General features: G+C 41.3%; 1 protein-coding gene across 2 annotated transcripts in view; it reads left to right on the top strand.

Annotated features, from left to right (window-relative positions):
* The first annotated feature begins 323 nt into the window (after window positions 1-323).
* Window positions 324-19,872, top strand: part of STAU2 (staufen double-stranded RNA binding protein 2) — a 166,702-nt gene continuing 147,153 nt past the window's right edge. For both annotated transcript variants that reach the window (XM_061995420.1, XM_061995419.1), the window contains exons 1-2: window positions 324-411; window positions 18,638-18,845. In XM_061995420.1, the coding sequence (XP_061851404.1) occupies window positions 18,647-18,845 (199 nt within the window). In that variant the 5' untranslated portion in view covers window positions 324-411; window positions 18,638-18,646. The remainder of the gene's footprint in view (window positions 412-18,637; window positions 18,846-19,872) is intronic.

Genomic DNA, 19,872 nt, shown 5'->3' with positions numbered 1-19,872 from the left:
CGGGGCAGCCACGGGCCCCGCCGGGCTGAAGGGCTGGCCGGCGCCGCCGAGCGGAGGGGAGCGAGAGACCGCGCTGCCGCTAGGGGCGCTGCGCGCCGCCTCACTGGGCCGGGCAGCGAGGCGGACGGGGCCATTCGTGTGGCAGAGCGGGGGGGGAGCGAGGCCCGGGCGCGGTGCCCGCAGCCCTTCGCGGGCGGCGGGACGCGGCGGGGGCGGTGGCGGGCAGGCAGGGGAGGCCGGCGGAGGTGGGCGGGCGGCGCTAAGGCTGCGAGGCGGGGCCGGCGGCAAGGGAGTGGGGGGGGGGGGGGGGCGGAGTGGTTGGGGCCAGCGGCGGCCGCCGCGCCGGCGGGGTCAGTTCTCTTTAGTGTTTGCCGATGTTGGAGGCGTCTCCAAACTGTCCCCAGGAAGCAGGTAACCGAGCCCGTGGGGGTTGCCTCGCGCCCCGCCGCCGCGGAGGGAAGCCAGGGGAAGGGGGGAGCCGGTCCGGGCCCCAGGGGAGGGGGCTGCTTCAGCCATGATGTCCGAGTCGCCGCCGTCCCGTCTCTCCCCTCCTCCCGCTGGGCTGAGGGCTCTGCTGCTCCCTCGGCGCCCACCACGTCCCCGGGGCCGAGTGGTTGCTTCTGCGACACCGCGCTGCCGGCCCGGTCCGCTCTGGTGGGGGGCGGCGGTGGAGGAGGCAGAAGCCCCGCCATCGGCCCCGGCGTCCCCGCCCGCCCCCAGCCCCCCTCTGAGGGACAGAGGAGGCGGGCAGGGGGCACAGGTGGGCCACCGCCGCCCTCCGGGGGCCGCGGGATAGTCCCCGCTGCAGCTCTCCCCACCCCGAGTCCGGCTGCCGGCGGCGGCCGTTGGGCCGAGGCCGGGCGGCGGCCGGGCCGGGCCATGCGGAGGGGCTGGGCTCGGCGGGCGACCGCGCCGGGCCTGCCGTGGCTCAGACCTCGGGAAGTAGTTGGGTGCGACCTGAACTTGCCCCTCATCTTTTGGCCTGGCGTGCCCTCTGCGCACGGTGGCGCCGGCTTGAGGTGCGCGGCCTCGGGGGCGGTCGGTGGCCGCTCCGGCCGGCGGGGTGAGGGGCGTCGGGCACGGCGCAGATCTCGCCGCCTGGCCGACGGGTTTTTCTGCGCTGCGTTAGTCACCCTCGCCTTGCACATTTTCTGCTGCCCCCAAACTTCGGACGCGGCCCGAAACTTTCCCAGCAGACCTGGGCTCTCCCACTCCCAAAATGGATGTCGGCGTCTCCTCCACGAAGCGATGGGCAGCGAAGCGGTTTGCCGGCCTTCACCCAGCGCCAAGGCTGCGGTTGAGGTCGGGGGTGGCACCCGGGGAGACACTGCTGTGGAACGGCCTAATCCGGGGCCGCTCAGGCGACGTTTTCCTGGTGTTCGGATCTCTCTGGTGGTAGCAAGTCTACCTCTGTTGCAGCTAGGCCTGGAAGTCACAGCCGTGTCCTCCTGGGAAAGTGTGGGCTGTTCAGGGTGTGCTGGAAGGGCAGATCCCACAGAAGAGCTGTTTGCCTTGTGCTGCTCAGGGTTCCACCTGCCAAGCCAGTGATACCCAAGCGAAAAATTTCCCCACAGTGCATCTGCCTGGTGTTGCCTTACAGCCACCAAGCTGTTTCTGTGGATACTGAGACATAAGCTTCTCAGGCCGTGCTTGGAATGCTCCAGATGCAACTACTATGGTACTAAAAAAAAAGTTTATGTTATATGAAAGAGTAGATAAAATGTTGCTGTTGTAGCCCCTCTCTTTGTTTGAAATACTGTCTTGAACAGTAGCAAGGAATGCTCATGAATAACCACATCATTGCAAGATGTATATAAGACTATTTGTTCTGGTGTACCGAGTTGCGTTGCACTGCTGAAAGCAAGCACACACTGCTATATCTTGCTTGCATTGCAAGTGGCATCACTGCACAGGAGTGTGGCTTCTGAGCTGTGTGGTAATTCCATGTTAACAGTCTGCACCAGTGTAGTAATTTTAATGTATTTAAGCTATTGACTTAAGTACAGGGAGGTTCTGTACAGTCCTTGTTGTGATATTGCTGCCTATATAAAGAATGCCAGGCTGACTGATTTTTGAATGAAATCTTTTTTTTTTTTTTTCTAGAAGGCCAACAGCAGTGTAAGATTTCCAGTACTGATTTCCAGCCGCTGAACCTTAGCTTTGCCCTAGAAAAGCTCCTGGAGAGAGAGACATTTCTGTTCTCACCTGTCTTTGCAAAATTTCCTATTGCTGACAACTGGGAACAGGATTGAGACTGCCTGCTTATTTACAGTTTTTTAGGGGAAGGGACAATTCACATTTTCTTTGCTTTACTGAGAACTTTTCATCAACATTGCTCAACTTCAGCAGAAGTCATCCAACTTGAGTTCAGTTCAGGCCATGATCTGGAGGCCAGAGTCTTTATAGATCTTGTTGCCAACTTAAGCTACCTCATTCCTCCAAGATTTATGTCAAAACAGTAATAAATTTGAATAATCTTACACCCTGAAAGTAAATTGTAAAGGAACCTCCTAGTTTTACTTGCAGAAAAATTTGACCAGAGGTGTTTTAATGACTTGACCAAATTTGAGTAAGTACTTAGTAAGTCCCTTCCTTGGGGGAAAATGTTAGGCTTGATTTTCCTACACAGGTTTATAAATGTAACTCCAGTGTAATCTTTGATTATATTGTTGTAAATATGGGAAGTGAATCAAATACTATGTGTTTTTTATGTAAAGTGTCATTAAAAAATGACCTTGAGAAGGTTAGGCAACAGGCTGGAGTGAAGCAGATCCTCTGATTCCAAGACTGCTTTTCCAACTGTTAGGAAAGCTGCACCTGTCATGCTCTATCTAGACAGTTTGTTTTGATCTGCCTGAAATACGTGGCTATTGATTTGTTGTTCTTTAAAAAGACATCAATTATGTCCAGTCCTTCAGCCCAAAATACGTCTTCTTATAATATCATACCATTGGAGAAGGGGCCTTACAATGTGTGCAGGTTTTAGTGCCTTTTTTCTTTGAGGGTGTATATTTCACATATACATATGCACAGATTTTTCTCTTCTTGGAGAATCAAGTATCTGTTTCCTCACATGAGTCACACTAATATGGTGGGAAAGGACCTAACTGCATCTTTTCAGTATAATTGTAACAACATGGCTTCTGTTAATAAGCCACCAAATCTTTACTTTTCCTTTCCTTGCTTACACTGATTTCCTATCAGCAACAGCAAGATCTGGAAGATAAGTTAGGCCTGTCTTTTGGCAGAACCAGTTATTTTGCGTTTCTAATCTTTGGGTCACACATAGCCTGTATTTTTAACAGTAATCTTCAAGTGTTCTCTCTCTTCCAAAAAGAGGAGGAGAAACAAAGACAGGGAATGGCTTTCTTAAGGCTGCTGTGGATACTAATGTCAGAATCCACATAGGAAACCAGGAATCCTTGCTACCCCTTTCTGCTTTCATGCTTCTTGGCCATTCCTGGTGCTGATTTCACTGCAGTAACATTGCATTACACTCATGCAAGGATTAGAGCTGCTGAGGTCCCTCCTTGCTCTCTCACCCCACCAGCCCTCTTTTGTCTGCTTCCTCTGTGCTGATGAGTACCATATATGCAATCTCTGAGACCAGGAGGATAAGAAAGGATATCAGAAGGATAAGGCAGGGCTTTCTGGTTGGTTGAGAGGCATATGATACACAAGACTGGGGTCCTCTAAAGGCAGATCCAGGTATGGGGATGGCAGGTTTGCTCAGGAAGAAGAGGTTGTATAGTGCAAGGAGGGGAACAGAGTTGGTGGTAGCACATGACAAAATCCAGGAAGAGAGGAAATTGAACTTGTGTATAATATAGTTCATATATGTATTAAAAGTCAAGGGCACTCGTTTTAGGTGGTCTGCAGATTGTCAGTGGCCAGTCATTATCAGGATTATCCAAAGTATGTTTACATTAAAAGACCATGAGTTCAGTAAAAATCTGAGAGCTATCTTGTCAGGTGGTGTTCTGGAAACTATTTAGAATTTAAAAAATTGCTTGTCACAACTCCTAGTCTAAAAATGAATTTTGAAAAACCATCTGTGGTAGTGTAATACTAAAGTCACATGCACGACTATAGCTTTGAAAGCTTGTTCATACTTCATCTCAACAGCAACTGTTTTGTGGGTTGGTTAGGTTTATTTTTTTTAAACTGGTAGTATTTGGAAAGTTTCCAAGTAGTGAAATCTGTACTGCAGGGTCACAGTATGCTCACCTGTGTCACATCACATCTTTTCTTTTGCTTTACTCAAGCACACTTACGTACAGTACGTCACTAGTATGTTACAAATTTGTTGTTATTTCACCAAATAAAATTGAACTGTGGAATTTAACTATTTTTTTTACTGGTAAGTAACACTTTTTTTTTCCATGTTAAATCTTTTTTTTTTAATTGTGAATACAGTGTAGCTTCTGTTTCCCCGTAATCTTCTAATTTAATAATCACTGAAATGGTAGGGGGGCTCTATTCAAAAAAAACTAAAAATCAAGATTTAGGTACAGATTCCCATTGGTGTCTGGAGAGGCCCTTAGTGATAGCCAGTGGCTAAGTATTATGGTTAACATGAGTTAACCTGCTGTCCTTAGTTTCTGGGAAAAAACAGCTTGCTACAATGTTTACTACAGTATCACTCACTCAAAGGGCATGTTTACAGTCTCATCTTCTGCTGAAAACTTCCAAAGGGTAGGATTGTACTAGCAGTGGTCATGCTTCCAGTTTTGCTGCTTGTCAGCTTGGAGGAGGCCGTCTGCCTCCAGGCTGAAGGAAACTTTTTTGAGCATAGGAGACCAGGTTTTCTGGGGAAATTTCTTGCAGTGAAAATGGTCACCTGTTGGAACAGGAGGAGTTCTTTTAAGAGACAAGGAACCTAATTTTTATTGTTGTTGCTATTTTTAGTTTCTTATTTTTGGCAGCTGTTATATATTTTTGGTTTCCAGTTTCTCATTGTTGTGGTTTAACCCCAGTCATCAACTAAGCACCATGCAGCACATTGGGACGGGACGGGATGGGACGGGATGGAATGAGATGGAATGGGATAGGATGGGATGGGGAATGAGAGTCGGGGGACAAAAAAGTAAAGCGAGTGGATTGAGATAAGAATAGTGTACTAAATAAAATGAAATAGAGCATAACAATAATGATAAAAATTAATTTTAATGAAAAGGAATATAACAAAAAAGTAAAAAAACCTGCAAATTATGCCCATTGTAACTGCTTTGCTCTCTGACCAATGCCTGAGCAGTTATTTGCCCCTCCCTGCCAACTCCCCTCAGTTTATATACTGGGCACGATGATCTATAGTGCAGAATAGCCTTTTGGCTAGTTTGGGTCAGCTGTTCTGACCATGCTTCCTCCTAGGTTGTTGTGCTTCCCAGCCTTCTCACTGTCAGGGAAAGGTAAGAAGCAGAAAAGACCCTGACTCTGTGCAAGCATTGCTCAGCAGTAACTAAAACATTCCTGTGCTATCAAGACTGTTCCAGCACAAATCCAAAACATAGCTCTGTAGCAGCTACTAGGAAGAAGGTTATCCCAGCCAAAACCAGGACACTTGTACAGTAGCTCCAGTTAAAAATGAAATAAATATAAGGACAATATACTAATACTTTAATATACTAAATGTGCAGACTGATGTCAGTAACTGAGGTTTTTCTGGAGAAGTAACTGGCTGTAAGTGATACAGAGCTGCTTCTGTGTCACAAAGACACATCCAGACAACTGATACATTTTGAAGGGGAGGAATCAAGATACACTCTTCCCAAAGTGGAAGTACGGAGCTGATACACAGCAATGTTGCATCAGTTTGTAGCATATTCAGTTGTATTGATACAAATAAATAAAAGAAACAACAAAGTCTACAGGACCTTTGGCTTTGTTAGACAAGAACAAGAAATATTCTAAAATGTCACATTAAAAAGTAGTATATTCTTTTTTGTTTGTTTGCCTCAATTTTTTTTCCCCTTCTAACCCTTCTTCAGTCATGGACACTGGGTTGCAGGGCTTTTTCCTTTCCAGACAGTGGAAAACATTTCCTCTGTTGTTTGTCCTGTGAGCAGACATTACCAGTGAGTATTTTGCTTGAGTGTACTCCCAAGAGACATTCCTTTTGTACCTGAATTACTACAGAAGGATTTTCTTGAAAACTCTTCTTTACTCTTTTATAATTCGGTGTAACATTTGTCTTGTATGAAATAGGTGCCCTCTCAGCTTCTGCATGGCAACTAAGGCTGTCTGTTTTGTGAGAGGGGTTGAGAAACTTGTCCTGGATTGGGAGGTAGATAAAGCTCAGCCTGGTTTCTGAGAGGCATCTCATTCTCTCTTGGCTGAATCTATAGGGTTAGATGTGGGCTTTAACCTCTTCAGGAGAGAGAATGATACTTATCATCTTTTCTTCACCTCCCTTCACCTGTCCTGTCTTTACTATTTACAGTCTTAAACACACGAAAAGTCGTTTAAGATACCAGAATTCTATGAACTTGAGTTGTCATTCACAACATTCTGGATGAAAACTTGCATGCAGCCATAGGTATTTGCCTGGTGCCAGGAGAAGAATTAATATAGCACTTCAACTGTTATATTGCAAGGCTATTCTGAAACTGGACATTCCACAAATTACCATCATTGACTACTCAGCAGAGGAGATGGCTTTGGAGGCCCTTTTGTGTGTATCCGTTAAACTACATGTAAAACTTCTGATTCTCTTTTTCTGGTTCTCTTCAAATCCACTGCAGTCAGAGCCCTTGTTGTGTAACTTTCACCTTCCTGACAAGTAAGCATGAGAGCAGACTGCTGCTGTAGCTGGTGAAATGCATCTTTGATACTGTAATGCCATTCTTGAAGTATTTAGAAGAGATGCAAGGAGCATCTTAGCCATTGTGGACTTTTTGGTTTTGGTCACAGTAGTATTTTGAACCTTGTCAAGGCTTTTATGCCAGCTCTGCTCACTAGGAGTTTTGACATCTAGCATCAAAAAATAAGCAGTTTTGTTTGCTATTGTTGCAAATACTGCCTGGTACTGTTTACCTTTGCTCAGGCAGCTCATAGTTGACAGTTGTGTTCACACAGTTACTATCAAACTAATATACCTAATATATCTCCAAGGTAGAGCAGGACAGAGCTCTGCAGGTGAAGTGGGTTAACCTGTGCACTAGCCTCTTCACCTGTTAACTAGTTCTAGTGTCTACTCAGCTTTTCAAATGTGGGTGTCTGCTTTTGTGCTGAATTGCAGACCTCTGCTCCACAGCTCTGGGGGCTGGATTTCTGCCTTATCTTTCTGCTTGTCATTGTGATGGAGAAGTTGGATGCCTTTTGGGTTAAGAGTGCTCCTTCCCTTCATTGACACAGAACTTTTTTTGCAGGAGGCAAGACTGTGTTAGGCATATATATATATATATAGCCAAATAGCACATGTTCTCTTGGAGATCTAGCAAAATGGAGTCCTCTTTCCCTTTTGAAGTGCTTTTTTTTAATTTGATTTTGATTTTGAAGGTAAGGAACAGGCATTTTAGAGTAGTAGCAAACAGAAATGTTACCTCCCTGCAAGTTAAAAAGCAGGTTTATTCTTTCATTCTAGTTTAGGTGGTTCTAGAGTCACAGAAACTAACTTTACCTTATGGAAGCTAATGGCTCTGGTGTCATGAAAATACAGTAAGTAATGAGAAGAACATTCCTTTAAAGAGCAGCTTGAGGCATCATCTGTCCATTCTGTCTCCAGGTAGTCACAAGCCTATGCTGTTGCAAGCAGTGTTGTAATTCCTCATATATTCAAACTTTTTCACTCATTTCTAGGTGCTGTTTCCTTTTATTTAAAAAAAATTCATGTCACCACTGAACCAGATTGCACTTTCAGTTACAGTTGTCCTGTTTTATTTCTGACTCTTTCTCTATGTAAAAATACTTGAAAGAATTCCAAATTTTAATTCACAATTTGTTTACTTTTTTTTTCTGTAATAGTTATAACTTCTTTGGCCTGAGGAAACATGTTATTCTGAATCATCAGCTGGATGGATCAAGATCTCTTATTTGCCTCCTTATGATGTATCCTACTTGGGACTTCTAAACACTGCCACATAAGGAGTTGGAGGAAACCAATTGCACCTTTGATGCAGACGAGTCTGGTAGTGGCAGTGTGTTGAGTTTGAGTCATGGTTTTTTCATTTGCTTACTTAATCCCCTCCTGTACTTTTAAGCTGATAATTGATTGTTAAACTTGTAGCTTGGTTTCCCTTCTTTTCAGCTGTTTTCCTTCATTAAAAAACTTAGTAATTTGTTTTGTTCAACCTGAGGCAAACATGATTCATTCACCTGCCCATCGTCTGCACTAAGACAGTATGGTGACCGCTGTGTACAGTGGCAACAGATAACCATTGAATGACTTATCCCAGGAAGTTAAAAAAAAAAAAAAAATCAAATAATTGACTCCACATCTATTCTCAACTTCTGTGTTCACAATTTCTGGAGTTTCTAAATTAATTGAACCTTTCTGATATGTTTTGTAAGCGTAAATTTTGAGGTAGTCCTGGAAATTCAGATCAGTTTGTGTCAGTGTTGACTGGGATCTCTCTTGGTTGCCCTATGCTCCTTTCTCCAAGGGCTGTGGGACAAGGTGAGGTAATTACAGATATGACTGTATATCACAGTGTCTAGGGAGATAAAAGTTGTCAGTTTTCAAGAAGTTGTAGATAGTTTCCAGTCATGTCAAGGAAGAGATCTCAAGAGTTACAATTCTGGACAGCCAGCTTTTGTCCTGGCTGTGTGGTTGCTCCCCATTGTGGTATAGTGCTGAGGAGTATATGTGATGTCCTGCCTCTGATGTGTAAGACTACATAGGCATCTGTAAGATAGTTTCTCAGATATATCTCAAACTGTGATGGGATTTGGATGCGGAAGGTCTTCTGCAAAGAAGGTTGTGATGATCACCTAACTGTTTCATGATGGAGTTTCACACTTTCTTCTCTGTAATAATTCAGGGTATTCTAGCTGGCTCAAACTGATGGCTGTTTCTGAACCAATTTCTGTTCTGACTGGATGGTTCAGAGTCTTTTTCTGGGTATAAAATTTGTGGCAGCATGAGAACTGGGTTAGCTTATATCAGCTGTTGGAAATTTCCATAGCTTTTTTACCATCCTCTGTTTTCTGGGGAGCAACGATAAATTGAGACAAAGTTTTTGATGAGTTTATGTTTGGAAGGTATCAAACATTTATATAAAAATTTCACCGCTTTGGGTTATAAACAGGTTTGAAAGCACTGAGGTGTCAAACTGCCTGGGTTTCTGTTACAACGGGTTGGCTTTCCTCATCTTTTATTTTTCTTCTGGCATTGAAGTCTTTTAGTTGATTATCTGATTGATCTCCCTTGTAATTTCAAATAGGAGTTTTGCAATTAGACTTCCTGAATTATCGTGTCCCATGAAGTGTTTGCTGTAGTTGCAGACTCTACTCTCTAAGGGATTTCTGGGTGTTTGTGGTTTTTTTTTGTTTTCTTTCAGTCATTGTTTCAGTAATCTTTGGTATTGGTGAGTTTATTCTATGTAAATAGCAACCTTTTCTTCCGTCATGGCTCAAGATGGATATTAAGAAAGTTTCTCTACTTAGGAGATCTGTTTCATGTCTGCGTGTGATGTGTCCACTTGAGATTTCAAGTGGCTGTCCAGTATATACAGGACCTGACTATGATTTCTCTGTTAGAAGAGAAAAATAGCAATGTTTATAGGCTGAGGTCATTCAGTTTTGCTGTATGCAGTAAGATACGCTGTGGCCTGAGTTGCTTCTTTCTCAGCTTTTTCGTGTCAGCCTTGCTGTTGCCAGGGAAGCAAGGGAATAGTTGCATTCTGGCATGTCAATATGCTCTACTTTCTGTTAAGTTTCTCTTTTACATATTTTGAGGCTTTTACACGTGCAAATGTTCACAGTTACAGTCAATGCCCTAACCCCTGCATCATTCCTTACAAAAAGACACATCTTAGACAAATATATTAGGTGGGGAACTTATCTTTGAGGGAATTTATTTGCTTCTGTATTTGTGTCTGTTAGTTTTGATAAGGTCCATGATTGCTTATTTGTCAAAGATAAGGTTTGGTAGTTGACTTTGGGTAGGTTTCTGTTGCTTGTACTTTGGCATCTAGTGCAATGTGAAACACTTGAATTATCCTGTCTACAGCTGCCACTCAGTTGGTTTAGTCAGTCTCAAATTAGAAGCCTACTTGGTGTGATCACCTCGAATAACTCACTGAGTCCACTGGCTGTATTGACTAGTGGTGTAACAATTGTTTAAACACATACATTATTGCTTTTCATTGCTTGTCACGTCAGAGTTTATCTGAGCCATCTGCCACATGCAATGTCAGATGTGGCATGGGTCTTCTGAGGGAAGACTTCTGCTTGGTGAAGCAGCAGCTGATGGAATATGCAGGTATCCAGATATAATATTTTAAGATATCTCAAATGGCACTGGTAAACCATGGATAGACTACTGAACTCTGGTGGGAGTTTAGGCACCATGCTTATATTTGGAGTCATGAATTATAGATGTCTTTAATCCTTAACTGAATCCTCACATCTCAGTGTACTGCAGTTCTGTGTGATATGAGTAACTGTTCTGGTGTGAGACATGCTGTGTGAGTGCATGTTGATGGTCTTGTGGGTCACATGTTTTTCATATTAGTTATTTGTCTTTTGCTATGGTGGGCTTAAGCGATTTATTACATCTAAAACACTTCTTTATTGTATTTGTTCTGTGACATATACTATGTATTTCAAATTGTATGAATCTTACCTCAATTGCAGGGTTCTGTTCTAGCCCTCTTGCTAACACATCATAATTAAATTGCAACAAAAATGCTTACCTTTGGCCATTTTGTTGATTGAGAATATGTTAGTTTTTAAAAAGTGTTTGATTCTGTAAATAGTAGCCTTATTTGTCTATTTTGCCACTGTTTGGAAATTTTCCTTTATTTTCAGAATTCCACAAAGCTATTTTAAAGAGAGTTGTTAGAAAAGAATTGAATCAGTGACAGATGCAAATAATATATATCCCCAAGTAACGATAATCTAGTCATTAATCTAGAGACTTGTGCTTCATGTAGCATCTTGGATCAACATAATATTGGAAATTAGGGAACTGATAAAGTTTCATGATGAAATAAGTAATTGAGACAAAGCAGTTTCTAGCTCAGTCTTCCGAGACTGAAGTCTTTTTTATTTGCTTGTTTTAATGTGCTTGTCCTGGATAGTAATTCAAAAGGGAAGTTGATCTGGCTAATATTTGAAGAAGTGGCTGAAAAGTATTATGAGTGCAGGTTTTAATCTGTTCAATTTCCTATTAGATTTTTTTCAAAAATACCTTCCTGCCTCTCCTCAGAAAGCTTCTTCCTGATCATATGTTGGAGTTTGCAAAGGATATTCCTCCATGGATGACAGTATCCTTGCAAAAACAACTTACGTGTTTTCTGAAAGTGTGATGGAATTTAATGTTCTGACCTGGCATTCACTGCAGCTGCCTGGCCTTGTGTTGGCTTAGAATCATAGAATCACAGAATGGTAGGGGTTGGAAAGGACCTTTAGAGATCATCTAGTCCAACCCCCCTGCAGAAGCAGGTTCACCTAGATCAGGTTGCATAGGAACATGTCCAGGAGGGTCTTGAAGACCTCCAAGGAAGGAGACTCCACAAGCCCTCTGGGCAGCCTGTTGCACTGCTCCCTCATCCTCACAATGAAACAGTTTTTTCTTATATTTAAGTGGAACTTTTTTGTGTTCCAGCTTCATCCCATTACCCCTTGTCCTGTTGCTAGCTACTATAGAAAAAAGGGACGTCCCAACCTCCTGACACCCACCCTTTAGATATTTATAAATATTAAGATCTCCTCTCAATCTCCTCTTCTCCGGACTAAACAGCCCCAGTTCCTATAGCCTTTCCTCATATGAAAGACGTTCCAGTCCCCTGATCATCTTGGTGGCCCTGCGCTAGACCCTCTTCAGGAGTTCTCTGTCCCTTTTGAGCTGAGGAGCCCAGAACTGGACACAGGACTCCAGATGAGGCCTCATCGGGGCAGAGTAAAGGGGGAGAAGAACCTCCCTTGACCTACTGGCCACACTCTTCTTGATGCATCCCAGGATGCCATTGGCCTTCTTGGCCACGAGGGCACATTGCTGGCTCATATTTAGCTTATTAGCAATCAGGACTCCCAGATCTCCCTCTGCAGAGCTGCTCTTCAGCAGTTTGACCTCCAGCCTGTACTGGTGTGTGAGGTTTTTCCTTCCCAGATGCTTCTGAGGGGTTTGTCTGCCAATGCTCTTATGCTCTGGTCTAAGAGCAGAGGAAGCTTCTTATAGGGTACTGTAGTAGTCACTACTCAGGGGCTGGGTTTAGTGCTGAGCAAGTAGGGGAACTTTTTTGTAAGCCTTGCAACTCCTTGGATTTTCAGTATTAGTCCATAATGTTCCCTGTCAATTCACCTTCCTTTTTGTGTGCGTTTTTGTCTTTGGTTGTAAATTATTTTATCGAAATAACCAAAGTACAAGAGTTAGTAATTCTATGGCTTCCCCTTCAGGAAAGTAAAGTGTTTTTAAGGCCTAACACCACTTGCTGTTATGTATTAGTCATTAATTAGCTGGTAACTGTTTCCAGATTTCCAATGAAATCAAGATTGTAAAAACATAAAATAAAATACAAGCCACAGGTTTCTGAAGATGGAATCATTGGAGAGGATATCATGGGTTTTGTGTGGAATGGTGTGAAGGAGCTGAACTTTGGTGTATGATTTGACAGGGAAGCTAAGCTGATTAGCAGTTGAAAGGGCTAATTCCTTGCACCCACTCCAGGTCAGGAGTTTATGGCCCTCCCTGCACAGTCATGGACACTCCTTTGATCTTCCACATGTGAGGTGGTTCAGTGAGGTAAATGGACAGAAAAGTGTTAGCTTTTAGCTGTAGAGGAGAGAACACAGGATTGTCCCTTGCTATGGCAGCAAGTTGTTAGATCATTTTGGCTGTTGGCATACCACTCCTACTAACGCAAAAGCAACAAATTGGAAGGACAAATAGTGGGGACCAGCAGTAATGTAGAATATCTGTATATAGACCCTGTGCAATTTCATGTGTAGTTTGTCAATCTTACCTATTTAAAAAGTATAAATAAGATAAATTTTGTTCATAATTCTAGGTAACAAACTGCTGACTGTTGCTTTAAGTCATGCATTTGCGAATTGCTGCTGTGTGCCTATCTTGTTATTTGATTTTATAAAACAAAAAAGATTGAATTAACAGCTGCTCTGAAGATAATGCAGAGCTGTGTGTTTTCTGTCATCTCCAAATAAGCTGCTAGGTGCAACACAGGAAATAGAAATTGCATAAAACTCAGGACTTCTGTGGCACTTTTTGTATTAGTGCCGCCCCATCCTCTTAACATATGCCTTTAAAATATGTGTATGTATTAATGAGGCTCCCCCCCTCAGTATTCTCTTCTTCAGGCTGAACAGTCCAAGGTCCTGCAGCCTTTCCTCTTAAGAAAGATGTTACAGTCCCTTGATCATATTAGGGGCCCTGCGCTGGACTCTTTCTGGAAGTTCCCTTTCCCTCAGTACACTTATTAAATTTGTAGATGGTATAAAGTAGGCTTGGAGGAAACTCCAAACATTGTAGAGCAAGAAGGTGATCTTGAAAAATTGAAAAGATTGTCATTTTACTTGCTTTTTTTTTTTTTTTTTTTTTTTTTTTTTAATAAGGGAAGAATTCCAGACGAGAACAAGGTCTCCTTAGCTGCAAAACAGTCAGATTCACATCCAGACCACAGGCTAGAACTTACTGGGTAGCATTTCTCCAGAAAAGGACCTGGGATCATTAATGTGAGACTGTTGTGAAAAATAGACATCGATTAGAATGTCTAAGCAGAAGTGCTGGGTATATGAAATACAAGATATGTCAAGTAGTTTTCCGTACTCAGCAGTGTCTGGCCCTCATTTACTCCCTTTGTAAAGCACTTCACAGATAGGTAGTATGTGCTGCATGTTACATACTTGTACACAGATTAGATTTGGTACGTTGGGTTGTAAGACATCAGCGTGAAGGTATGATAGCACCCTACTGCATATATGTGTTTTTGCTTTCTGCACTGATGAAATGCGCTCTTCTGTTTGGCCTGTTCAGGTCATGTATTTGTCTGACGCTTTTTCATACAGGTTATATTTCAAGTCAGGTATTGCTTTTTTATTTTTTTCACATTGAGAAAGTGGATTTAACTTGAAAACCCATTGCTTGTGTTTTCCGCCTTCTTTGCTGTCTTACCTACTTTATCTGTCTTCATTCAGTTAGTGTGATGTATTCTGAGAATTATTTCACTTAAGCATTTAGTTCATCTCATGTCATAAGATCTAAGGACACATGGTGGTTAATGTTTTGGAAAAGTGCAAGAAAGTATTATAATCAGAAAAAAGATAAGTAATTCATAATGTTGTGTGGTGCTTTTTGGCAAAAATGTATTCACAGTTGTTAAAAATATTCTGCATCTATGAATATTACTAAATTAATGTTGTGTTTCCTAACCTAGAAGAAGAATGGAATATTTGACAGCAGTGTTTTCGCGTTAAAATGCTATGCAGTTTGGTTTTGTTGTTTCAGTGTGAATTTGTTTTCCTTTGGTTATTTTTGTTGTGAAAGGAAAATTCACAGCTTATACATAGCTTAACAAGAAAGTTAATACCAGCTGTTCAATGAAACCTGTGTAACTGTCTGTACAGTGCTTTCAAAAGCAGGAATGAAGTAAAATGCAATTATAGTATATTTACATCCCTTTAAATGCCTGCTATAGTGTTTCTAATACAGCTGCACAGGTTAAAGAGGAAAAAACATTGCAGCATTTCAGAAGATACCATAAGCTCTGCAATATAACTACAAAAATGGCGGTACTGCAGCTTCAGAACTTTGACTGGTTAGGCATGTAATAGGATGGACTCTGCAACAAATAGCCTTGCTGCAGTGTGTGGCAGCTGGCGACTCAATTCTGACACAAAGCTGCCAGTCTGAGCTGCACAGTGTAGCTTCCTCAGAGAGATCCCAGCGTCTCTAACCTCTGCCTAATATCAGGGCAAAGTCCTCTGGAGACACTTGAGTGTGTAGCAGTTTCCTAGATGTGAGCAGGGTTAGCCACCTGAAATGAGGTGTGGGGTCTTTATGGATCATTCATAATATCCTGTATAAATTAGCCCTTTCGTATATGCCACATTTTTTAAAATTACCCACGTAGAAGATTTAAAAATATTTTTTATATAAATGCATTTCATTACTGACCAGCTTAGTGGAATCTCTCTCAAGTCTTCTATTTTCTTATGTAGTAACAAACAGATCTGTGCTTCTCGTGACTGGAAGGCCTCAAGATGTTTTTGCCTCACTGTTTAATAAATAAATAAATAAATAAATAAATAAGTGCTAGAAAAGCTAGAGTATATGCCCCATCCAAGGGATTTCGCCCCCTTTTTCTCATTACATCAAGGTTTTTTTACTTGATAGTGTGAAAATGACATGACAACACTGATCAACTCTATTTGCTCTGTTGTTTCTCTCTACTAGTGGATTTTTAGAACTGATTACAAATTTATTATCTCTGTATCTCATGTACTTAAGAGTCCTTACTAAATCTCAGTATTTACCTCCTGGGCATCTTTGTTTATACAGATTTCCAAAATAGTTAATAGTTTCTTGTAAGAGTTCTGCAGCTTCAGATAGATGAGAAAATGTGAGCACCGAATATGTTATGATTTTATTCTGATTTTACAATTTAATTGCCTCCATACTTTACCATAGGACAAAGAGTGCCTTTTTTTCTCCTAGACTTGTTTGGTTTTGAAGTTCCTTGATGCTATTATCACACACTTTTAAAAAATCCTTAATAGAAAAGGGTCAATCTACAATTTCTCACTTTAGAACAGCAATATTATATAATATGTTATTTTATTTGATTATTAGTAAGTTCTGTTTTCTTGGAAAGAAGAATAAACTTTCAAAATTGCCAGCAGATCAAGGGAGGTTCTTCTCTCCCTCTACTCAGCCCTGATGAGGCCTCATCTGGAGTCCTGTGTCCAGTTCTGGGTTCCTCAGCTCAAGAGGGACAGAGAACTCCTGAAGAGGATCTAGCGCAGGGCCACCAAGATGATCAGGGGACTGGAACATCTTTCATATGAGGAAAGGCTGTGGGAACTGGGGCTGTTTAGTCTAGAAAAGAGGAGACTGAGGAGGGATCTTATTAATGTTTACAAATATCTAAAGGGTGAGTGTCAGGAGGTTGGGACATCCCTTTTTTCTATAGTAGCTAGCAACAGGACAAGGGGCAATGGGATGAAGTTGGAACACAAAAAGTTCCACTTAAATATAAGAAAAAACTATTTCATTGTGAGGATGAGGAAGCAGTGGAACAGGCTGCCCAGAGGGGTTGTGGAGTCTCCTTCCTTGGAGGTCTTCAAGACTCTCCTGGACATGTTCCTATGCAACCTGATCTAGATTGACCTGCTTCTGCAGGGGGATTGGACTAGATGATCTCTAAAGGTCCCTTCCAACCCCACCATTCTGTGATTCTGTGAAAACACTGGAAGCTCAGAGAATAATTTACAACTGTCAAGGCTCAAGAACAATGTTCAGTAGTATCCTGTAAAGTACTATATGAGTGAAAACTTTCTTGTACTCATCTTTATATGCTAAAATGCTGCAAGTACTCGAGGGAGTTTCTTAAACTTTAATTATTGTGATGATAGTTCATATTAGGTTGGCTTAATTTTAAAGATGTTTAAAAATTTCAATTTTAAAAAGAAATTTAAAAAATATGACCCAATTCTGCTAACATTGGTTTTGTTTTTTAGAATTAAGAATCTTTTGGGATTCATTATTTGTTATACTAACATATTTTAAATCAGGATTAAACATGTAGTATAGCAAGGAATTCTGGAGTTACACACATTCTCAGTCTTTGATTTAAGCCCTCCTAACAATATTGCTGTATTGTATGACATTTGCTATTAAGTGGCAGTAGGCTTTTTACAGTCTGAATTTAGTCCATAGTTTTGAACACATGAAGTATTTGAATATATCTCAACTGACAGTCCATGTATTTTTAAAATGTCACTAATAGTATTTTACCAAGGGCAAGTGATTGCATCTCAACTTAATTTTTAGCTTTTTTACCTCTGCCTTTCCAGAGATTTAAATCGGTTGTCTGACATTATAGTCTGAACTTCTTCTCCAAAGCCACAATCACAGTAATAGGATTTATTGTTTTCATTATACTAGTGCAACTGTGCTAAGTAGTTGCACTCTGTGTTGTGTTGAGTGATTTGGGATGTTAATTCAACAATACTGTCCCTCTGAGTAGAGATACTTGGATATTTTTTACAGATTTGAGGGGAAGCAAAAATACTGATGTAATTAAAAAAACCATATAGTTGTACTCTTTTCAGTAAGGCTTTAGGTAGAAAGTTTTTTGGATGGTGGATGGGATTTTTGCATAGGAAAAGATAATTACCCTAGCAGAAGCAGTAAACAGCTTAGTGGTAAGGGTGCTGCCCATGAAGGAGATCTGGGCTCCTGTCCTCCTCTGTCTTAGTAGGAGAGACAGAGCTTCTGCTAATGGACATCCTGTGTCCCTGTCTGGTGTTTGTTACAAATTCTGTCTCTCCATTCTTTACAGAAGCCTAAAAAATACAGTCTGTGGTGATGCTACTAGGTAAAGTATAAAATCCTGTCTGCTCCTGATGCCAAAAGGAGAAGACCAAGACTTTGCCCTGGAAGACTCAGAATGTCTGCCTCCTCCCTTATTTGAGTGGATTGCCTGGGGTGCCTGCTGGCCTTTGAACTTCTCTGGTGTGGTTTTTGCAAGAGTTTTTCTTTGTCAGTAGCCAAAATACTGCCAAGGAGCTTACTTTCAGTGAATAATATGAAGGGGATATGCCCCGACTCTGGTTTGTTTACCTCTGTAGACTTTGCTAGAGAACAGGTATTGTAATAAAGAAACTCATTTAGACAAATGGAGATAAATAATGAGTACTTGGTATATTTTGGGTAAGTGCTTCAGGCAGTGGATTAAAGTCTAGTTTAGGAAATACTGGTACATAGATTGAAGTGCTCCACCTGTAAACTAGATAAGCAGTGATTTTTCAGAACTTACTGCTTTGGGGTTTTTTTGGTTGGTTGTTTTCTCATCTTGTTTTCCCCCTTTTAAAAAATAGGGATTTTCTTCTGTGGTCTTATTTGTATTTTGTGTGCACCTTACTGAAGAAACTATCGCAGAAGATTGTTATAGCAGTTTGTTACAGTTCTCTTGAAGAAGTTGTCAGATGCTAATCACACCCACAGAATAATTATATGGAATTTTATTCTAGAGTAAACATTCTTCCTGCTGTATTTCAGGCAGGGTCACCCCACAGTTGAGTAATAGAATCTGGAGTCAGGACACGTGGATTCTGCTCTAGTGATGTTCTTTTGTCTCTGTGCATCAGTATGGAAGTAATATGTGCCAAGGCATGACTTTTGTGGATAGTTTTGTGACCCAAATCCAGTGGCAAAAAAAGAATTGTTGTTAATATTGCTACCAACATTCAACATTCACAGTTGCAAAGTGCCCTACTTGTAATAATTTGTTTATTGCAGTGATAGGTGATGGCACAAGTTAAGATGCAGACTACAGCAAACCTGTCTGGACCTACCATGTCTCCTATGGTGCTACCCCTACCAGTTACAACTACAAATACCCTGGGTCTGCAGTCCTCAATGAATGGATCCATTTCAGAATCGGCTGCTAGCTGTAGCAGCCCTACTGCCGGCCTTGCGGATCCTGCACCTTCTAGCAACTCACCAGGTAAGATGGCCCAGGTATATTTCTTTTGGTGTTCAAATGACTATTATTGAGGACTTGTTAATTTAAAAACACAAAAATAGATTAGGTCTTAAAGAGGATTAAAACAAAAAGAAAAAAATCCATAGAAAAATACTTTGTCTAAACAGACTGTTAAGTTTATTTAACTGAGCTCAAACTTAACAGCAAAGTATTGATCAGTAATATAAAAGCTCAGAAAGAACACATCTTCTTTGTCAAATTCTGAGCATATCTTTTATAGAGAAGTTTCAGTGATGCAGGAAGATCTCCAAGTGTATTTCTCTTCCCTAGAACAGAATGTCTTCAGACTGCTTGGCAGTATTTGTTGTTTCCTTTGTAGCCTATTAAATGCTGTAGTTCCTATGCTGAGCTGGGTATAAAATAAAGAAGTATTATCTTAAAAAATGAAGCAAAAAGTGACAGAATGTGTTAGGGATAAATGCAAACAAGTTGAAACAGAAATATCAGAAAGTTTTAAGGTAGTAAAGGCAGTATACATGAAGTAACTAGTCTAAGGAAAGCCGAACAAAATCCTTAAAGGGAGAGAAAGGTGTTCTTTGGAAGTTCTCTGAAAGTGACTTCATTATTGTCAGAAAAGTCTAAAACACTGGTAGGGATCAGGGAGAAGCAAGTGGGAACCACAGGGTTTCATCTACTGTATTTATCTTACTATCCACTTTGCATCCAAGTGTCGAGAAACCATTCTGAAAGAGTAGTAAGTTCCAGGGACCAACATACTCCTGACAGAAAGCTTTAGTGGCATAGAAAATGTAGCATATGCCTATGTCCTCCCACACTGTCATCTTTTCTAGAGACATTTTGGAAAGCAATAGTTGTATTTTATTTTAATTGCATGTGATAAAAATGGTTATTGTAAAGTGCATATTCTCATGTGATTAATATGTAAATTCTATTTAAACATGTTTAGCATATGTACAAAAATTATTTTTTAGCCAAAGTATTTTCTTCTCAAAGCATGTTGCTGCTTTTGCAAAGCTTTGCAAAGTTG

Source organism: Colius striatus, chromosome 4 (assembly GCF_028858725.1).
Source record: "Colius striatus isolate bColStr4 chromosome 4, bColStr4.1.hap1, whole genome shotgun sequence".
NCBI lineage: Eukaryota > Metazoa > Chordata > Aves > Coliiformes > Coliidae > Colius > Colius striatus.
Note: the sequence above shows the minus strand (reverse complement) of the source record. Positions and strands in the feature narration are given on the sequence as shown.